Raw genomic sequence first — 22,607 nt, forward strand, 5'->3', positions numbered from 1 at the left:
TACAAATCGTTACAAAGCAACTTTACAGAAAATTATGTTTCTACAATATTTAGTAGTAGCTAGTAGTTTGTGCACGTTTGACAGGATTTTAGAAAAAAAAATAAATAAAAAAAAATAATAATACAAGACGTACTCAGCTAGACGATGAACTATCAATATTATTAATTAATAGTTATTATATGATGCAGTCACACATATAGCAATAATTGTTAGCATCATCTGGGGTCCTCTGAGGGTCAGCATCATCTCTTCTCAGGTGTTCTGGATCCAGACTGGAGCTTGTGTAAATCCTAGTTACCACGAATGAATGAACAAAGTGGCATAATTATTAAACAAAAATATTCAAATGATTACAAAACAGATCAAATGATTACAATTCATTATATATTATGCAATTATATCATATTTATTTTAAAAGAACTATAAACCAAAACCATCAACCATCATTATTACAGAGCTGGGTGACTCATCAAATTCATGCTGAAAATGGACACTGAAATTAATGCTTGGCTTTTCCACTTCCTATCATGCTTTTAATGCACTTTCCTTTTAATAAAAGGTTAAACGCTAATTAACAGACAAGCATAAACACCGGCAACCACAGCGTTTAAAATTCAATGCAATATTTATAAAAATGACTTCAAATTAAGTTGTGCCAAGGCTTAATGAGAACATTGATATTTTCAGTAACCTCTGATTCTTAATCACGTTATTAGACAATTACGCTTTCCTAGTTTTCTGAGGGATTGTGCACAATACACTTGACCATGTGGTTTCAGTCATCTAGATTGATGGTCTTTATGTTGGCGGATTTTACAGTCTGAGCTAATTGCCTTCCCTCCCCCTCAGTACCTCAAAACTAGTTTCATCACTCTTAGTTGCCAACAACCAGAAAAATAAAGCATTGTCATTAATCATCACTGGGCTGCTATCATGGTCGTTTCAAAAGTAAAACAGGCATGATTAAAATGCAGCATTAAGAAAATGCCAAATGCATGATTTTCAGGATCAAAGTGTTATGTGTGACCTTTTTATGTGTGGAAAAATATACTATCAATTCTGACTCTTCAACAGAGATATTAAAATTAGTGATAGTCTGCACATTTGTACTATATGGAGCAGCATTCATGCTATAAGCACAAGAAGTGCTGCATAACAGCCGAATATTATAGGATGACATATGTGCCACAGGTTCATATTGTGGTTCTGTTATACATGTCGTTATAATAAAACATCTACATTTGTCCCTCTCTGTTCTTGATCAGTTTCATAATCGAAACTCTAGATTGAAGGACTGTTAGAGCAAAAAGCGTCTTGTAACCAAGCATAAGTAAGGTCATGCAATTATAAGTGAAAATGCCATTTTGGTGCTCTCTGACTTCAGCTCTTGAAACAAACGTAGCTAAGAGCCTTCAGTAGCAGGGATCTTATTAAAGTCAGCTGTCATTTAAAAAAAAAGGAAAAAAAGAAAAGAAATATAATTTGATATTTCCATGCCCACATTTTCATTCTTCATGAAACAAATGTTGACAAGAATGTAATGCTTCTTAACTCATTTCATTGACATTTAAATTTCTATTAAAGTCTGGCCCTTTATTGACCCCAGTATTTGGTAAAACAAAGGGATACTGCATCTGTTATAAAACAATAGTATGGTTATAAGGGACCATCTTTTGGTCACAAAGTGGGCTGAACTGATGAAAACCTTCAAAAGCACTTGAGGTTGATTAGGAACAGTCTTGACAAAAGATGGGGATCAAAAGAGGTCAGTTAGATCAAACTAGAACTATAATTTATAACTCTAACATGGTCCACTTGAGCAGCATTATATACAATGCTGGACAACGACAAAGCCAAGCTACAATCCTAGGTCTATAAGCTCAGATTTTGCATAGAATCTGAGTATTTATATATATATATATGAAATTTCAAAAAGAACAAATATTTAGCTCAACTGAAATGTGACTTAAAAGTGAATATACAAGATACAACGTAAAGATAAATCTTGAACCTTGCAATAATGCAGCATGGCAAAGACTGAAAGGATCATATTTTGTTGTGATGACTTTGATAGACGGCATTGACTTTAACTTATTTACAGTACTTAAAATTTATAAATAAAGTAATTAAATACAGTGCATCCAGCTGTTGTTAAAAGCTGAGGTTTGCGTCCACATGTTGAAAAAAAACCACTGACAAGTGTCTGAATCAACCATTTTAATTATCAAATCAGAATTAAATAAAGAGCAAAACATATGAAAATATTCACTACCATTAAATACCAACCCCATTTCTTGAAGGTGCCTTTAATCAAAACAGTGAATGAAACTGTAAAAACCTTGAGCGTAATAAATCGCTAAAAATGTCATGCAGATACTATATTTTTTTCCCACAATCTGATTAGCAGTTGTTCCATTAGTGTTTCCACAAGTTTTTCCAACAGGTAATATTTCCTTTTCACATCTTTCATTATCAAACCTTTTCATATTTCAGAAAAAAAAAGGATGAGTCTTGTGCAATACATTTCATAATCAAGTTTCAAATGGGACTTAATTGTGTTTTTAGAGGTTCTCATGCATATTTTGTTATTTATGTCTACACACTTTTTTTTGTGAATCACTGTTAGTTCTTGAATGAAGAAAAAATTAAATAAATAAAGACTACACCTTGGATCATTTAATTTCCTAAGATCATGTAGTAAATTTGAACCTAGGGAAGCTTGGCTGGCATTCCAGAAAAACTATCCCAGGATCAAACCTAGATGATGTTTACAAGAAATAAGGATTTACAGTCTATTGCTATATTTTCTGTCCCCTTATTCATAATGACTTGAAACTTACTCACTGGTTAAAAAAAAAAAAAAAAAAAAGGAAAAGAAAAGAAAGGCATAATGTGCTCTCTTTCTAAAGTAATAGAAAGCACTACGGCATTTGGACAAGGTTGAGTTATCTGTTGACCAGCATTAATGGCAGTCCGCAGGACAGGGGGAAGGCGCAGTGGTTAAGTTGCTGTCGCTGTCACTGGGGCTGGGGCAGGGCTCGGGGTCTGTACTTGTATTGACCTTATCATAGATGTACCCATAGAGGCTGATGTTAGGCCTCTGGAGATGCTTAGACACCACACTGGAGTACTGCTTTAAGTAGAAGTACAGAGTGCCTGAGAGACAGAGAGTAAAGGAGAAAAAGAGGGGAAAAAAGATTTGAGGGATGGTGAGCATCATGGCGTCAGCCGACTCTAGAGCCATTCATAAATCACAGAGAGCACGAGTTTACTGCCGTCTCCACTTTAGTACAATAGATGGCTGACAGCGTTTTCTCAAAAAGGTTTCAATAAATGTCACAAAGAAAAAATGGGACAGAAACAGTGGGGTCAGTTGAAATTGAACTTCACAATACCAGAGAGCACTAATGGTATCATTTAATTATGCGAAACAAATGGTTTACTATTGCAGTCATTTCAAAATAAGCATATGTACTGTATGGTTTTCATATTTATTTGATTTTTACAGACACATACACAACCATTCGAAAGTTTAGACAGCAAGATATATGTATATATAATTTTTTTTATTAACATTTATTCTCTAAGTTTATATTAATTTAATAAAAATGTCAGAAAAGGCTTTTACATTGAAAAATATTTATTGAAAAATATTTTCAATAAATACCAAAATAGTAGCATAATTTCCACTAAAATATTAAGCAGCAAATCAACATATTAGAATGATTTCTCAAACACATACACACACACACTTTTTCATTTTCACATTCATTTTTAAAAATGTGCACGAGAATTCTGAAACCGATCTGTCCAAAAATGATGCAAATGTAACAGGCCCCTTACCGACAGTGACACACTTGTCTTTAAGAAATTTGTACATGGCATGCACGTCCCTCATGAGTTCCTCATCTCCAAAAGTGAAGTAGGCCACATCTCTCCCCGCCTCAGAAGCTGCCATCAACTGCAGCAGAGCTGGAAGGACAAATGGACACAGCTGACAGTGAGCAAAAGTTTCACTGGGCCTTAAGCCATAAACACCATTTAGGAAGCCTTACATATTTCACATTCATTTCTCTTTAAAGCATGCATCCATAAACAGAAATGACATGTATGCATTCAAGAATGGATTCCTGTCATTAATGCATGGGAATATAGAATACAAAAGAAGAAAAATGCTATATAGATACCCCTCCCACCCCCATTAGCAAAATGAAGGGCCAATCAACCGCTGCATGTTCTATGTATGACTGATACTCTCGGGGGTTCCGGGGTAAATACTGACAGCTGCCCAACTCAAGTCACTTAACATGGTATAATACATCACTAAAGGCATAGTTGGGATAATTCTGTTTTGCTCCATGTTCCTAGCTGTAGAAAAAATAACTGACATCCAATTTTTTTTAAAGGTAAATAATCCATGTCTAGCAACCCCTATTAAGAGACTCAATCTTAGTCACCCAGCTTCAAATTGAGTCTAAAGATTTTAAATATTTAAAGAGGTTGAATGTAGCCCACTGATGAATGAATGTTTGTTCAAATGAGAGCAGCCAATTACAACGGGTAATCTGTAGTCAAACCAGTGCTAAACTAAACGGATTGGCCCCAAAAAATCTCAGGCTCAAGATGAATTTACTGTGTGGCAAGTCATTGGGAGAAACTCTACACATACAGACGGCTCATGGTTCAACAATGATGAACTATCAAAGATGGAATCATCTTATGAAACGGTTTCCAGCCTTAAAACAGAAAACGATCAGCTGGCACAAGCTTGCCATGAATTTATGGATGAGGCTGGAAAATCAGTTGCACTTTTAATGGAAAACATAAATGTGTGTCAGCTGATCAATAACAGGAAAGTGGAAAAACATGTCTTGGGTCAAAAAAACAAAGTGAGAGAGCTTCTCTGTATTGTCTGATTGCTAAAACACAACAAAATCATAAATTATTAAAACAAACAATGAAAATCTAGAAATAAATATGCGCTAATAAATAACTGACTATGAAGGTTTATTTCTCATACTCCAAATTATAATGCGTTGATGTCTACATTCATTTGTAGCATTTAAGATGCTGATTTAAGGTTTTATTTTATTAGACAGCATAGCAATATAGACTTTAAATATCAATTAGAATATCAATATAATATCAATATAGAATGTCATTAATGAGTTGGCCATAAAATGATAACAAACAGTTAGAATCTCAATAATGGTCATAATTGTAATATTGGTTCAGGGAACTTCAGACTGAAATGTCATATAAGAGTCCATCTTTAAAACAGTTGATGGTTTTATTTTCCACTCCCCGACCTGCATGTACCTTTGAGTCGCGTGTCGCCTCCAAACGCACCACATCCCCAGTTTCCTGTGGCAACGGTGGAGAGGTTCTCAGGGTTCACAGCAGGTCGCATGAAACCACAATATGCCTGAAAATAGGAGACAGCCTTATATTGTAGAGGAACAGATACAAGCTAATCACAGAGCGTCACAAGACGACTCATGTCATGCCTCATTAAATCCTCTAAGCAACGCAGACTGGCAAGGTTAAGGAAATCTATGGCCATTAGAGTTTTGAGGTCAAGGATTTGCCATTTCATGTCATTAGTATGGAACACAGAAGAATATTTGCTTGAAGACTTTGCTAACCTTGTTTAGCTCCCGGATCATTTTCTCAGGCTGAAACTGTTCCATGAAATTCCTGTATTTCAGTGCATCCACAGCCACAATTTCGGTGCACCTCCGCTGCCACCCATCTCTGAAAATGGGAAAAGATGTTTATTTTGTTCGGGCTTTTTACCATCTGTAAACCATGGCATGTGTGTCTTGGTTGCTTGGTTATATTCGGGATAGCTAACTACATTTTTAAAGGTGCAGGAAGCCATTTAAGAGGTGTTCACTAAAGTTGTTATAATAAGTAATCCTTTATTGCCATTACCTGGGAATCTCATCTTTGTGATTGGCTTTCCATCTGTAGCTCTCTGCATAGCCAGTGTACTTACTGTACTGCTCTGTGCCTAAAGGAAGACCAAATAAATAAAAACAGAAATACATAATTTGAGGGTAATTCCTGCTACAGTATCCATAACATCTTCTTGTCCCCAACATATTACAGAACCAAATAAGATAATCACAAAATCAATTATTTATAATAAAATAGGTTTTACCTAAGCAAAGACTCTGAGAACCTGACACCTTCTACTTCACATTAATTCTTAATTCATGTGTCTTTTCTTCTCAACCTGTTTTTTTTTTCAGACCCTGCTGACCCAATGAGCATTTAAATCTGGCCTTAAATCAACTTTAGTACTGCATTACCATTGCATCTTTCTCATGGGCATTTCATATTTTTATTTTTATTTTTCAGCATACAGGACTGTATCCTGATGGAAAAAAATGCTTCCAGACACTGCGCATCTCCCAACTATCATGAAGTCCTCTAGAATCCTCCACCCTCACCTTGATCTAATTAGCGTTTGTGGCCGGTTTCAGTGGCACTCTGACAAAGAGCAATTTCCAGATTAAAATCCAGCCCCTGTACCAATGCTTCAGCATTTCTGCCAAGTCTACTGACGCAGAAAGAGTGCATTAAGGAGCGCGTGTCATGATGCATTACTGGCGGGATATGATTTGCTGCAAAGGCTAGCTGCAGTGCAATAGAAACGGAGATGACGATGAATATTTAGTTTGTTGTAATAACCATGATGGAATGGCTGGATCCATTAGAGAAGGCCGTTCCCGCAGTCATTCATTGTGGCCAGAGGTAATACGGTTAAGTGGAAGGAGGGGGCATCAGGGGTGAGAGAGAGAACGTAAGTGAAAGAGAGAGAGAGAGGACTGATATCTGAGGGTATTTTGAGACTGGGGTGGAAAGCTCCAAGTTCACAGTGACTTTGAGGCTGATTTACAGAATTATAACTCACTAACAAAGCTTTGACTTCTCAGTGATGCATAACAACTTCTGTGCCTTAACTATCAAACCTTTCCAGACTTCCAGGAAATGAGTTTGAAAGCCACAATATTTTGATTAACAGTTGTACATCTATGCCTTGCTTGGAAGACGACAGAGTGCATGGGTGGATGTGAAACGAGAGGGAAAGCAGGTGCGTGAGTGGGCAATAGCCAATCACAGCGCAACATTTCTACATGGTTGTGACTGCCGTCATTACTTAAAAATAAGGAGAGCATTCAACTACACAAACAGAAAGAATAGATTTGACTCTCTTGTTAACCATTTAAACCAACGTTGTTCTAATTGATGTCTATCTGACTTTGAATGTAGGTTTTAAGTAAAGCTGGATGATATGGAGTGATGGAAAAGTAAAATTATCAATTTTAAAAATCCATTTTAGTAAAAAAATAAATAAATAAATAAAGACAAGAGGAAATGCAAAGCTCACTTTGTATCCTGTCTGCATCAGCAGATGGGAAAACAAAGACACATTGCACATCATGGTGTCAGCCTTGGAAGAACCTTTTTATATAACAAGGTAGGTGGTCATACATTTCAGTTTCTCCAAGCCGTCATAGTTTTTCAGGCTCAAATTTCCCTTGAGAGATACTAATAATTTAGAGAAACATTTATGACACATCAGGGTTATTACAGCAACTAAAACTGTACAAAACAATGGTTACCTGAAATAAAATATACATTATAAAATGAAATAAAAATGTCTAATGTTTATTTATTCATTATTATTTTAATTAGTTTTATAAGTGCATTAAGTTAAACAGCATTCTGTATGAGCTGCAACTGTCTAATGAGACGTCACTTCCTGTTTGTTGTTGACGGCTGAACTGCGTTTGAGCTCCGTCACTATATTCTTTTCATTGACTATTTTTAACTTAAAAATCTATTTTATACACCATCGTTTCCGTTTATATAACGCGTGAATATATCCTCTATTGTATTCTACAACAAAAACAATTAGAGCGACTCGCTATCACTAGATTTATTTTGATCTCCCGGGTCCGCTATTAGCTTTTAGCCAGTTAGCATCAGCAAGCGTGGTTGCTGCTAACTGAGCTTACATTGCTAATACTCTATTCACACACATTACCACTGCTGTACTCACTGTTACTTGCTTTAATGGCGGATGAATGTCTCCACTCTGTGCAGCTCGAGCTCGAGGCCGTGGGGAAGCAGATTCGCGACCTGGAACGGAGGCAGGCCGAGCTGAGAGAGCGGAGAGCCGCGCTGGAATCATCCCGGGCTGACGCTCACAAGTCCGGGGTAAGTATACAGCGTGCTGTTAACAGTCCCACCACGTCTACTCCGTGTGTTTCTCTGCGCAGGCCCGGTGCACCCAGGACGCGATCTTCCCAGATGTCCTTCACTGCGACGCCGGGACACCACGGACCCTGGGTGCATCCACAGCGGAGGATGCGAGCCGGGTCCCGGGCGACGACATCTCCCCCTCCTGCCTTCGAGATCTCCATCCAGAACCGCTTCGCTCCCCTCCGCGAGACAGGACGCGACGCTGTGATCATCGGAGACTCCATCGTCCGACACGTAAGTGCTACGTTAGCCGAAGGTAAAGTGCACACTCATTGTTTGCCTGGTGCTCGTGTTCTCGATGTTTCTGCGCAGATACCCGCGATCCTGAAGGACGACGAGAGCCCGAGAGCGGTCGTGCTTCACGCCGGGGTTAACGACACCACGCTGCGGCAGACGGAGACGCTGAAGAGGGACTTCAGGAGCCTGATCGAGACGGTTCGCAGCACGACGCCCGCGGCGACGATCGTCGTGTCAGGACCACTGCCCACGTATCGACGAGGACACGAAAGGTTCAGTAGACTTTTTGCTTTAAATGAATGGTTGTTGTCATGGTGTAAAGAACAGAAACTGCTATTTGTTAATAACTGGAATCTTTTCTGGGAGCGTCCTAGACTGTTTCGCGCTGATGGATTACACCCCAGTCGAGTCGGCGCGGAGCTTCTCTCTGACAACATCTCCAGGACACTTCGCTCCATGTGACTAGTAAGTCAATTCTCAAATAACCATTATGATGAGTTTTGTTTCACCCGCTTAAATGATAAAAGTACTTGTGCTGTAAAACCTATTAAGACTGTGTCTGTTCCCAGAATAGTGAGGTCAAAATATAAATATAAATATAATGTAGGATCTAGAAAAAATCTTATCGTAATTAAACCAGAAAAATGTAAAGTAAATGAACAAAAACAATTTTTAAAGTTTGGGCTCATAAATATTAGATCACTCACACCAAAAGCAGTTATTGTAAATGAAATGATCACAGATAATAGTTTTGATTTACTCTGCTTGACTGAAACCTGGCTAAAACCAAATGATTATTTTGGTCTAAATGAGTCTACTCCACCAAACTACTGTTATAAGCATGAGCCCCGTCAGACTGGTCGTGGCGGGGGTGTTGCAACAATATATAGTGATATTCTCAATGTTACCCAGAAAACAGGATACAGGTTTAACTCTTTTGAAATACTAATGCTAAATGTTACTCTGTCAGACATACAAAAGAAATCTAATGTATCTCTTGCTCTGGCTACTGTGTATAGACCACCAGGGCCGTATACAGAATTCCTAAAAGAATTTGCAGATTTCCTCTCAGACCTTCTAGTTACAGTTGATAAGGCGCTAATCATGGGAGATTTTAATATTCACGTTGATAATGCAAATGATACATTAGGACTTGCGTTTACTGACCTAATAAACTCCTTTGGAGTCAAGCAAAATGTCACCGGGCCCACTCATCGTTTTAATCATACACTAGATTTAATTATATCGCATGGCATCGATCTTACTGCTATAGATGTTGTACCTCAAAGTGATGATATTACAGACCATTTCCTCGTATCGTGCATGCTGCGTATAACTGATATTAACTATATGTCGCAGCGATACCGTCTGGGCAGAACTATTGTTCCAGCCACCAAAGACCGATTCGCAAATAACCTGCCTGATCTATCTCAACTGCTATTTGTACCCAAAAATACACATGAATTAGACAAAATTACTGACAACATGGGCACTATTTTCTCTAATACATTAGAAGCTGTTGCCCCAATCAAATTGAAAAAAGTTAGAGAAAAACGTACTGTACCATGGTATAACAGTAATACTCACTCTCTCAAGAAAGTAACTCGTAGTCTTGAACGCAAATGGAGAAAAACTAACTTAGAAGTTTTTAGAATTGCATGGAAAAACAGTATGTCCAGCTATAGACAGGCTCTAAAAACTGCTAGGGCAGAGCATATACACAAACTCATAGAAAATAACCAAAACAATCCAAGGTTTTTATTTAACACAGTGGCTAAGTTAACAAATTACCAGACGCCACCTGATTCAAATATTCCACCAACGTTAAATAGTAATGACTTTATGAATTTCTTCACTGATAAAATAGATAACATTAGAAATACAATAGCGAATGTAGATTCTACAGCATCTAACACTTCAGTTTCATCCATCGCACCCAAACATAAACTGCAGTGCTTTACAACCATAGGACAGGAGGAGCTAAATAAACTTATCACTGTATCTAAACCAACAACATGTTTATTAGATCCTGTACCCACTAAATTACTGAAAGAGCTGTTACCTGTAGCCGAAGAACCGCTTCTCAATATCATAAACTCGTCGTTATCTTTAGGACACGTCCCAAAACCATTCAAGCTGGCGGTTATCAAGCCTCTTATTAAGAAACCAAAACTAGATCCTAGTGTACTGGCAAATTATAGGCCTATTTCAAATCTTCCATTTATGTCTAAAATTTTAGAAAAAGTTGTGTCTGCTCAATTGAGCACCTTCCTGCATAAAAATGATCTGTATGAAGAATTTCAGTCAGGTTTTAGGCCCCACCATAGCACAGAAACTGCACTTGTTAAAATTACAAATGACCTGCTCCTTGCGTCAGACCAAGGCTGCATCTCATTTCTAGTCTTACTTGATCTTAGTGCTGCGTTCGACACCATAGATCATGACATACTCATAGATCGATTACAAAACTATACAGGTATTCAAGGGCAGGCTCTAAGATGGTTTAGATCCTACCTGTCCGATCGCTACCATTTTGTTTACTTAAATGGGGAGTCATCTCATTTATCATCAGTAAAATATGGAGTGCCACAAGGATCCGTCCTAGGTCCCCTTCTATTTTCAATATACATGTTGCCCCTTGGTAATATTATTAGAAAATACGGAATTAGCTTCCACTGTTATGCTGATGATACTCAGCTATATATATCAACGAGACCAGATGAAACTTCCCAATTATCTAAGCTAACAGATTGTGTTAAAAATGTAAAAGATTGGATGACAAAGAATTTTCTCCAATTAAATTCGGATAAGACGGAGATATTAATTATTGGACCAAAAAACACTACACAGAATCTTGTAGATTACAATCTGCAACTAGACGGATGTACTGTTACTTCCTCTACAGTCAGAAATCTGGGTGTTATATTAGACAGCAATTTGTCTTTTGAAAATCATATTTCCAATGTTACAAAAATTGCATTCTTCCATCTTAGAAACATTGCCAAGCTACGAAACATGTTATCTGTTTCTGATGCAGAAAAGCTAGTTCATGCATTCATGACCTCTAGACTGGACTATTGTAATGCACTTCTAGGTGGTTGTCCTGCTTCTTCAATAAACAAGCTACAGGTCGTCCAAAATGCAGCAGCGAGAGTCCTTACGAGGTCAAGAAAATATGATCATATTACCCCAATTTTACAGTCTCTGCACTGGCTACCTATTAAGTTCCGCATCAGTTACAAATTATCATTACTTACTTATAAGGCCCTAAATGGTTTAGCTCCAGCGTACCTAACTAGCCTTCTACCACGTTACAACCCATCACGCACCCTAAGGTCACAAAACGCTGGACTTTTGGTAGTTCCTAGGATAGCAAAGTCCACTAAAGGAGGTAGAGCCTTCTCACATTTGGCTCCCAAACTCTGGAATAGCCTTCCTGATAATGTTCGGGGTTCAGACACACTCTCTTTGTTTAAATCTAGATTAAAAACACATCTCTTTCGCCAAGCATTCGAATAATGTATCTTTTAATTGTGAGTGTAGTTGCATCTGATCAAAGGTGCATTTTTATTCATTAGCTTGGGTTAAACTAATTTTACTTTGTTGGATCAGCAGCTATGCTAATGATGTCTGTATTTTGTTTCTATGTGTTCTATGTTTTGCCACGGGATTCACATCCCGTGGTAACTAGGATTTACACAAGCTCCAGTCTGGATCCAGAACACCTGAGAAGAGATGATGCTGACCATCAGAGGACCTCAGATGATGCTAACCCTGAATGAACAAACAGAACTAACAATTATTCCTAAATGTGTGACTGAATCATATAATAACTTAATTAATAATATTGATAGTTCATCGTCTAGCTGACTACGTCTTGTATTATTATTATTTTTTAGTTTTTCTAAAATCCTGTCAAATGTGCACAAACTACTAGCTACTACTAAATATTGTAGAAACATAATTTTCTGTAAAGTTGCTTTGTAACGATTTGTTTTGTAAAAAGCGCTATACAAATAAACTTGAATTGAATTGAAACTAATTTAATTACAAAAAATAATAAAAGTTAAAAAAAGTAACTTAAACCAAAACAATTAAATATAAAAAAATATAAAAAAGTAAATATATTTTTTAAAATGCCCGTTTTTATTTTTATTTTTTGTTTTTCATACATTGTAAGTCAATGGTCACCAAAAAGAAAATTCTTCAAAATATAAGAAAAGTCAATATTACTGCTTAACATAATGCAAAGTGGCAGCTCTTGTAGGATGTATTTACGTTGCAGTTTTTGACAAATAAATTTCCAATGACATTTCCATGATTAATTTTAAAAATTACTTTGAGCCAAATTAATTTTGATTCTTATCAATGAATCGCTTAAACTGCTTCACAAACCAATTCATTAGCAAACTTTACTCTCAAAACAGTGCTTAAGAATCCATAACTATTATTCAAAACCAATAGCCATCAGCAAACCTACTAATAATGAATTAATGAGTATTAAAGCTTCTTTACGTTATTATGTTATTGATCAGCGCTAAAGCCCCACTTCTTTCTAATTTCCTCTACGTGTATCATTCTGTAGCAATAGAAGTAGGAAAGGCGCAGCAGTGATCACATGCTACAAACAACAAGTGATGAGGGAAAGAGACAACCTGTTTGAAATGTATCGGATGCAGGACATTTACTCATGACCTGGGCTCCTCTCCAACCCCGCCGCTCAGTCAAAAAAGCACAGTACATGAAGGATGAACAGAGTGATGGAAGAATAGCACAGAGACAGAGAAAGACACCGAGGAAGAGGGAGAGATTTGTAGTGTGAGGAAAGGGGGGTTGTCACTTAACGTGTTGACTCAAGCACAGTGAGTTGGAGGGTGAAAAATAGGGCAATTCAGCTAGAGAGAAATGAGGAATAACAGGGCTGCCCTGAGTCCAGCGTGAATCAATGTAATGGATTTACGTTCAAATTGGATGAGGAGGGAAGATGGGGGAGGGGGGTGGTAAGGATGGAGCTGAACGTATACACAAGCTTCTGCGAGGAATGGCAAATTGCTAGCGGCAAAAACATGTGAGGTGCTATCCAGCTCACTATAAGTAGTGTAAGAGAAGCGTGATTACAGTGACTGACTTCATTAACGGCTGAAATCAAACCCGATCCTTCCCAATTATTAGACCCGTCATCAAACATACATACCTAACAACATCTATGATTACTTTACTCTTATCTTCAAACTCCACAAAATAAGCAGAGTAATTTTATGATGTTTGTTTCTATTAATGGTTTTTGAATGTCTACAATATTGCTTCAAACAATGTGCTAAAACACTGTGACAGTATCATCTACAGTAGTGCCTTCCAAATTGTGAATGAGTCTTCTAAAATGAATGAAGTGCAATCTAATTATTCAATGAACCACTGAATTACTTCTGGCCATCTCTGATGACTCAAAGTGAACCAAAATCTTCTGCGGTGTTGTGCAAAACTTGTGATGAATAGTTCACATTAAGTACAAAAGCCAAAACTAACTAGCGAAAAAAAAATTATAACAATAAACGCATGCATAATGGTCTTGTTAAGGCAAAGGCTTTCACACTGGATTCACAAGGAGGAAAATATTTGTAAAAAATAAATAATAATAGTTTGTTTTGTCAGTTGTTGTTTACGCAAATTACATTGTTTAGGCAATTTAACATGAAATATTTTAACTAAGAATTGATTTCATTGCAATAACTAATACATATACATTAAAAACATTATGCTTTCTAGTTTCATTATTAGTTTCTATGCTTTTTGGTGAAATTGCTACATAACTGAATTTTAACTGAATTTAAATGTCTCTTTTAATGTTTATACATGATAATATTGTTGCCTTTGCTTTAGAACAATGAAAATAAGCTAATCATTTTATTTAGGAAATAACACTCTTTATAACATCACGCTTTATTTTTCCTCACACAGTATAAATGCAGCTGAAAGACATCCCCTTGCAAAAATATTGCCATAATTGGGGATCTTTGGCATTTAAAAGTTTGAAAACTTCCATGTTAAGAAGGAAGAATTGTTAAATTCCACATGATTCCTAAGCCATAGGTTCATCTAAGTACAAAAAGGTAATATTTTCACACATTTTAGATAACAGGTGTTCGAACAGCTAGAAGGGAGGAACAAGACACTTCAGTAGTGGCTGAGATCAATCAGACAGAGGTGCGTGATGGTGTGCAGGACAGACGGGAGGGAGGAGCGGACCTCATGTGTGTGTGCTGACCTGTGATGATGAGGCACTCGTTGTGGTCCAAAGCTTCTGTGAAGAGGCGTGATACCATGAGCTCAGGGTTGATGATGAAGCGTATCTCCTCCTGGACCAACCCCATACCTGTCACCCCTCCACCCACGAGCTTGTTTGCAAAGTCCACCTGCAGCACAAATAAAATCACATATTCATCTTCTGCAAAATTGTTCAACTGGTCTAAAGTGTAAAAAATATTATTTCATCCCTGGTGTGAAATGATGTTACGGTACAGAGATCTATGATACTTGTCTGAACATTCAAAGTGTCAGACTGTAAGCCAGGTTGTCTGTCCAGCTTGTCACCAGAGATTATTGGTTCTGGGTAGGGGACCGGGTGCTAAAATGCACAGGGGTGGAAAATAGAATGCTCTACCCGACTGTGCGTAAAACTACAAAAGATGAGAAAAGTAAAAGGAGGAAAGAATTTTCGGTGCATGTACAAATCCCAAATGAACTTTTTGCTAGACCTGCTGATATTTCTCATCTGCCATGAAATTGTTATTGTAATTAAAACAAAACAAAAATTAAAATCTTTGGGTATAAAAAAACAGCAATGAGATAAATAATCAAATAATCAAAGCATGAACATTTGTTTTCCACTAATGTAGAACACATGCATAACAGACTTCTGTCCACTGTGACCCTGCAGGCTGCTGCCAAGGCCAAATGTCCATTCCCTCTTTAATGAATAATGGATCTTTAAAGGACTAGCCATTAGCCATGAAGCTCAGATAATTCAAACTAATTAGTAAATATGTTCACAGCTTCTAGACAGACCATTTAAGCTTTGGTCTTATGTAATAATCTTGTATTTTTATTTAGAAAAGTATTTTATACTACTACAGATTATATGTGACAATGGACCACAAAACCAGTCATAACGGATCAAATTTTAAAAAATTGATATATATATATATATATATATATATATATATATATATATATATATATATATATATATATATATATATTTTTTTTTTTTTTTTTTTAGATATTTGGCTGAAATACAACTATTTGAAAATCTGAATTCTAAAAGGTCCAAAAAGATCAAAATATTGAGAAAATAGTCTTTAAATTTGTTCAAATGAAGTCCTTAATAATGCAGATTACTAATCAAAATTAAAGGTGCTGTAGGGAACTTTTGTAAAAAAATATTTTTTACATATTTATTAAACCTGTCATTATGTCCTGAGACAGATAATAATAGAATATGAGACAGATAATCTGTGGAAAAAAAATCAAGCTCCTCTGGCTCCTCCCAGTGGTCCTATTGCCATTTGCAGTTACAGACCGCTCCCAGTAAAAATCAACCAATCAGAGCTGCGGTCCGTAACTTTGTTTGTGTTCAAAATGTAGAAAAATTTATATAATAAGCGAGTACACCATGAATCCATTTTCCAAACCGTGTTTTTGGCTTGTCCTGAATCACTAGGGTGCACCTATAATAAGTGTTTATATTCAGACTATTTTAGATTGCTTCGGGGTTACCGCGGCGGAGTAACCCAGTACCTTTGTGATTCTTCAGAGACATAAACAAAGAGAAGTAGTTCCGGCTACGATGTTCTTCCGCAAGACGCAAGCAGTTCTGTTTATTAACAGCTAGAGCGTCAAAAGTTCCCTACCGCAGCTTTAAATTTTGATCTATTTACAGTAGGAATTTACAAAATATCTTCATGGAACACAATCTCTACTTAATATCCTAATGATTTTTGGCATAAAATAAAAATAAAAATTTTTGACCCATACAATGTATTTTTAGATATTGCTACAAATATAGCCCAGCGACTTAAAACTGGTTTTGGGGTCCAGGGTCACATAATACATTAAACAACCAGAGTATATTATACATACTACTGGCATATATATTAGTATTGATATAACATATCAGGGCTCAACAATAAGGGTGGCCTGATGTTTTCCAGGAAATCATATTGGAGATTTTTTACAGAATTTTCTGACATAAAATTGATTTGCACTGCTATTTATCACATTTGTGGCACTAAAATGTTGAAAGGGCAAAAATGAAAAAGTGCAGGGGAAAATTAATAAATGCATATAAAACACATAAAATCAGTCCCTCCAGAAATTTTTTTTTTGTGATTGTTGCGGGCAAAAATCCTTGATTTTGCGGCACATTTTCTTAAAAAATGCGATGGAATATGGGGGCTATTTTTGCAATTTTATGCAATGAAATTGCGTGAACTTGCAAAAACTGCAGTTTGATGAAAAAGAGAAAAAAAGGTGATTCCCCCAACACCTTTGTCTCACTAGGCTACTACCTTAATGTAAAGAGTAATTTCTTATTATTTCCTATGATAAGCGAGCATACTAAATCACAGAATATTTAAGTTGCAATCTCTTACTGCAAATTATTTTACATTCTGCTAATATAATTACAACTGTAAGTTTTTGGTACTGTTCTGGAACAAAAAAGTGCAATCTTACAACTGTAAAGTTGCATCAACTTCTGAATGAAACTACAACAGTGTTAGTAGCCTAGTGAGAAGGGGGTGTTGGGGGAAATCACCTTTTTTCTCTATTTCATCAAACCGCAGTTTTCGCAAGTTCTCGCAATATAATTTGGCTCCACTGTCATGTAAAAAATCGGCAAACTGCTTCGCGCGTTTTTTGCACTTATTTTTGTTGGAAAATAAGAATGATTTGCGCGCTTCAAGTTTCACCGCGGATTTTGCAGATGATGTTCACGTCACATAATTACGTCACTTTATAAGGTTCCCATGGCAATAGGGGGAAAATGGCGCTTTACTTGTGTGAAGTAAACGCAACATTTTTCAACTTTCTGCTAATATATATGTGAGTTTTTTGCAACTAAAATACCGGGATTATGAAATCATGCTAGCCCCGCATATTTTGCTTTCTGAAATTGGCAATTTATGCAGCAAAATAGCGGCGTATTTGAAAAAATGCGACCCCGCATAAATATGCGGCCTTTGGCTGATTATGTATTAAATCAGGTGATCGCATAATCACGTTTTTCTGGAGGGACTGTAAAATACATAATTATATGAGTTACGTGAGTGGCTGACTTGTGGCACCGCTAAATTCTGTTGTGGAAGCCATTTCCTCAGTGGAGTCTTCTTTGTTATGCATGTTTATATTTCAAAGACTGGGAGTGTGAGCAGCAGTGCTAATACTGGCCCAGGACAGCTTTGAAAAGGTAAACAGGGGAAGTGTATGACCCCTTTGAGGCTGTGTTTTGCAGGCTGTCAGGCTGGACTCACTGGGCCACAGCCTCCTCAGTGAGATGGAGGAGAAAAGGGGAGGGAGGTTGGCAGGCTGCCAGATGATCTCGCTGATCAGGTCACTCAACTCCAGCTCCGACCGCCCCGCCTCTCCTCAGCACTACTGACAACCTGTCAGACCGTCCCACCCTTCCGGAAACATCCGTCAATCTGGCCGGCAGGACCCCAGGCTCCTGGGACCTCCCAGGGCTGTTCATGTGTGCCCATCAGCTGTCAGGGTGTGCCCTGCCCCAACTGGGGAGAGATGGGAAAAGGAGAGCAGGGCAGAAGACCCCGGCAGACAGACTCTGCAATGAACTCGAGAGGTGCCGGGAGGAATGTGATCGGGGCCAATGGATCTGCCGAACCTCAGTCAGCTGGGTCCACACTGAGATGTTTAAGTTGTTTTTTTCATATTGCGTCACAGACTGAAATCTTTGACATGTTATGCCCAATATGAATATGATATGCTACAAAAAAGGTGCCATTTATACTCCATAAAAACAAAACAAGCAGATCTAGATATATCAACAAAAAGACTCTCCTTGCTACAGTATATTATAAAATATGCATATTTGGATAGATATGCATACTAATGGTAACAAATCTACTCTTTGGGCCCATTCACACCAAAGAGGATAATATATAACTAGTGTTAAAAATCGCTCTGAATGTAAAAGAAAAGCAGAATCCATATGACAACTTATGATATTTTTGAAATCACTTTCACATCCTTTTTTTTCAGATGATGGAAGCTAAAATCACTGAAAGCCAATCAGAATAGATTCTGCTTTAAAGAGCTTAAGCACTTAAAGAGACAGATGACAAAACTGCACGTTTATAATAAACAGAATGGTATCCTAAGTCAAAATGGCATTATCATCCATTAAAAAACTTTATTTTTTTCAAGTACAAGTTAAAGCCTCCTCTTCTGCAAAATAACGAAACTTCATTTGTCTTAAAAAAAATAAACATATAGAAAAAATAAAATAAAATAAAAAAACGGTATTGCCAAGCTGGAAGAGACAGCCATTTTATAGAATGTCCCACTGATCTGATAGTTTTGGGGAAATATTATTTATTTTTATGTTCTCATTCAAGATAAACTGCCAGAATTTCTCACAGCTGGAAAAGAATCGGTATCAGCAACAGAATCGTACAAAAAAGTATAATTAACAACTATGCAGACAAGCCATTCTTAAGGATTGGGGAGGATGGCAGAAAAGGTCTTTTGTGTCACAGTAATCTCCAATCTGACAGATATCACGGTCAAACTATGCATGCATGACATTCTCACCTGAAGCATCCCGAAGCCATCATCCTCTATGGTGCCCTTAAAGGTGATATGAAGACGGGTGAGCTGTTTCTTTGAACTAAAGGTCAAAAACAATTTCATCAAAACACAAATAGCAAAATAACCACCATTCACTTAAACCTTCATTTACAAGTACTGTTAAACAGATGCATCATAAATAATGGCAAGCTAGAAATGCTATCGTGAACTAGGAGTGAAAGGTTACAATCGTGGCTTAAGCAATTTGAAATACAACCATCTCAGTGGTAAGAGTTTTCTAGTAAGCAAAACAGAGAGGTGGTTTGGCCTCGTCTGCACTGCCAGAAGAAGCAATTGGCCAAAGTGACTACACATTGCCAAAGTTCATTTATCAAGCACAAAGCGTTGTGAAGGAGTGATCTCAGTGAACTACTTTAAATGTCAGAGAGCCCTCTAGCTGTAGCACATTCAGAAATGAATCTGAGATTTATATAATAGTGTATACTCTTTTTTTTTTTTTTTAATCACTACAGTTCTTGACATCATTAAATACAGCCAACAACACCACTGGACCAAGCACTATAAATAAGGTACCTTTCCCATTTTGGAAAACCACTCAAGCTCTGTCGTGTGAATGTGACAAGACCAGTAGGCACTGAGAAAAAAAAAAACAACAACAAAAAAAAAAAACTCAGATATATAATAAACATCAATTACACCACTTTAAGAAAGTCTGAGCGTTAAGTGGATATTCGTATGGTTTGGCAGGTCCAGACATACTTGATTCTGTGACTCTCCTGAAATAGCACAGCAGAGTTTTGAGTTTCTCAATCTTGCGTGAGGAAGGACCTTCAAACAGTCTAGAGAATGAGACAGATACACAAAAATGTTGATTAGGTACATACACTTCACATTCACTTTCAGAGGATGTATTATCAACGCAGTCATAAACGACCATTAGAGGGAGACGTTTAGTTCTCAAAGTCAATGTGACGTCTGAACTTCAGAACCAACTTCTGCAGGTTAGTGCGTCATTCTTTGGAACACGTGAGGAAAAAGAGGCCTTCCGTGTGATCGGACTTTGCCGCTTCATCTCACAAAGTCCTGTTTGCTCAGCACGCCTGCCTGTGATGGCCTCTCTGTCGCGACAACAATGATACGGACTCACGCCTGCGGGCTCAGTGCTGCGCTCGTGTCCCATTTCACAAAAGACAACGAGGAGAGAAGAACACTTCTTCATTCCTCTAAAGACCATTAAAGAACTGCAGGCTTGCTTTTAAAAGTCCCAAATAACAAAAGCCTTACAGTGATCAGCCATGATGCCCCCCCAACACCCCAACCCCCCCCAGCAGCAATAGGCTTTCTCCATTTAAAATACTGCAGTCTTCAAGCTAACCATTTTCCACTTACATTCATCCATCCTCTTACTTGATGTAAATGGAATAAGCAGGAAAAAAGGGTGGAACAAATGAAATGACAGAGGAAAAATTGATGCACTAAAAGCCCTTTGGGAAGTTAGAAAGAGTTATTGAAGCCTTCTATATATAGCTTTCTTTATGGTGGAGATGATTTTATGTAATGTTACCCAGAAGGAAACCTGTTATTGACAGAAAATAGCTGCTTTTTAGTTAGAAACTGACTGTTGACCTTTAATATGAGAAATATGTAAAAAAAAAAGTGATGTGATTAAACAAGACAAGCACCTATTAAAAGATCTTATGAACCTGATTTCAATAAAAAAAAAAACAAGCTTGAAATTGATGGATGATTTTATTTTTTTTATTACATTTAAATATTAAACTTGTTCCACAGTACATGCCAGGCAAAATGAGTTTTGTGTACAGGTGAAAAATGGACATTCTGCCGATATATAAAATGCATGTTAATTATTTCTGCCATTAGTCATGAATTTTAAAATGTAGTGTTTTTCACTAAATGGTAGCTATGAGGGTAAATTTTGCCAGAAGATTTAGGGGCAAGTCGTCCGATCGGCTCAATCACAGTGAGTCTTGCATTAAAATGCATGAAAATACTAATAACACATCTAATTACTAAACCATTCTAAAATGCTGAGTTGGTGCTCATGTAACATCTATTAGTATTAAATGTTAAAAACAGTTGTGCTAGCTAATAATTTTGTGATATTAAACGTGTATAAAAATGAGATACATTTTCAGGATTCTTTGATTCGAACGTTTATTTGGTAAGGAACATTTTTTAATAATTTAATGCTTAAATCTTAGGGACCCCCAAACTTTTGAAGGGTATTGTATGTGAACAAGGGCTTCCCCCAAACAGTTACCCACTGCAAGTCAAAAATGTTAAATTAGTTTTAAATTTAAGTTGATAGTGGACATCCAGAATTATAACGGATTTCTTCTTGACAAAAGGACAGTTAAGTAAACTGACACGGGTTTACCTCATTTACACACAAATGTAATTCAATAAATGCAGTCGATGTACAACACGATGTAAATCTCACATAATCGAAGGTGACGAACACGGCAACAGATGTCAATTTGGCGACTCCTAATCAATCTGAATCTTTACAAGAAACAATGACAGAGTTGTTCGGATCTCACTGGTGGATCTGTATTCATAGTTTTGCAGGTGTACCGCTGGAAAGCTTGCTTTGATGTGCACATTTTGAAACTAAAGTAAATATATCTTCAGCAAGCCTATATGTCATTTCCCAGAGGGCAGACTTTGACAGCTCTGCCAAACAAGCAATCTCTAAATTGCCTGGTGCTTGATAGCAGCAGTGCTCAAGCCAATGAGTAAACTGATGGACAGTCACTCAATTAAAGTGGGCTGCACCGTAACGATCCACACGTCTGGATCCTCTGTGTTTTTGCTGAAACTTGTTTTCTTCAGCATGGCTGAAGTCACGGCCCACAATGTCCTAACTAGTACTACTTAAAAAAAAAAAAAATACAGTGGTACTTGTTTGTTAGTGTATGATGCTTGTGCACACTTTGTGTCCCCGTGTTCACCTAAATGACCAATTAGATTTAATGCTGATCTCGCTCAGAGCTTCATTATTTAGAGCATTTTAACTATGTCCAGCAGGGAAGAAAAAGGCAGAAAAAAGACAATGGCTGCAAATGAAGTGAAATGTATTAAATCTAGCTCCTCTGTATGCCTTGGAGTTTGTATAAGTACTTGAAGTGCCTGGGGAATCAATAGCCATCTCAGCATGACAGAGTAAGACTGAGGGCTGCTGCTACGTTTTTCAGAAATTGTGCGGCACGATGAACCACAGGCAGTTGTCCTAAAAAGCTTTTAAAGGATAA

At 37.2% G+C, this 22,607-nt stretch overlaps 1 protein-coding gene across 3 annotated transcripts in view; it reads right to left on the reverse strand.

Moving 5' to 3' along the window:
* Positions 1-2,202: 2,202 nt before the first annotated feature.
* The window catches only part of parga (poly (ADP-ribose) glycohydrolase a), a 31,879-nt gene continuing 11,474 nt past the window's right edge, over positions 2,203-22,607 (reverse strand). For 2 of the 3 annotated variants that reach the window (XM_026261579.1, XM_026261578.1), the window contains exons 12-20: positions 20,095-20,174; positions 19,909-19,969; positions 19,339-19,414; positions 14,777-14,924; positions 5,935-6,013; positions 5,646-5,754; positions 5,320-5,425; positions 3,844-3,972; positions 2,963-3,156 (exon numbers count right to left, since the gene is read on the reverse strand). In XM_026261579.1, coding sequence (XP_026117364.1) covers positions 2,963-3,156; positions 3,844-3,972; positions 5,320-5,425; positions 5,646-5,754; positions 5,935-6,013; positions 14,777-14,924; positions 19,339-19,414; positions 19,909-19,969; positions 20,095-20,174 — 982 coding nt within the window. Of the gene's footprint in view, positions 3,157-3,843; positions 3,973-5,319; positions 5,426-5,645; positions 5,755-5,934; positions 6,014-14,776; positions 14,925-19,338; positions 19,415-19,908; positions 19,970-20,094; positions 20,175-22,607 lie in introns of all 3 variants that reach the window. The other variant, XM_026261577.1, reaches the window with a different exon arrangement.

This window comes from Carassius auratus, unplaced genomic scaffold, assembly GCF_003368295.1.
Source record: "Carassius auratus strain Wakin unplaced genomic scaffold, ASM336829v1 scaf_tig00215878, whole genome shotgun sequence".
In the NCBI taxonomy this organism is placed as follows: domain Eukaryota; kingdom Metazoa; phylum Chordata; class Actinopteri; order Cypriniformes; family Cyprinidae; genus Carassius; species Carassius auratus.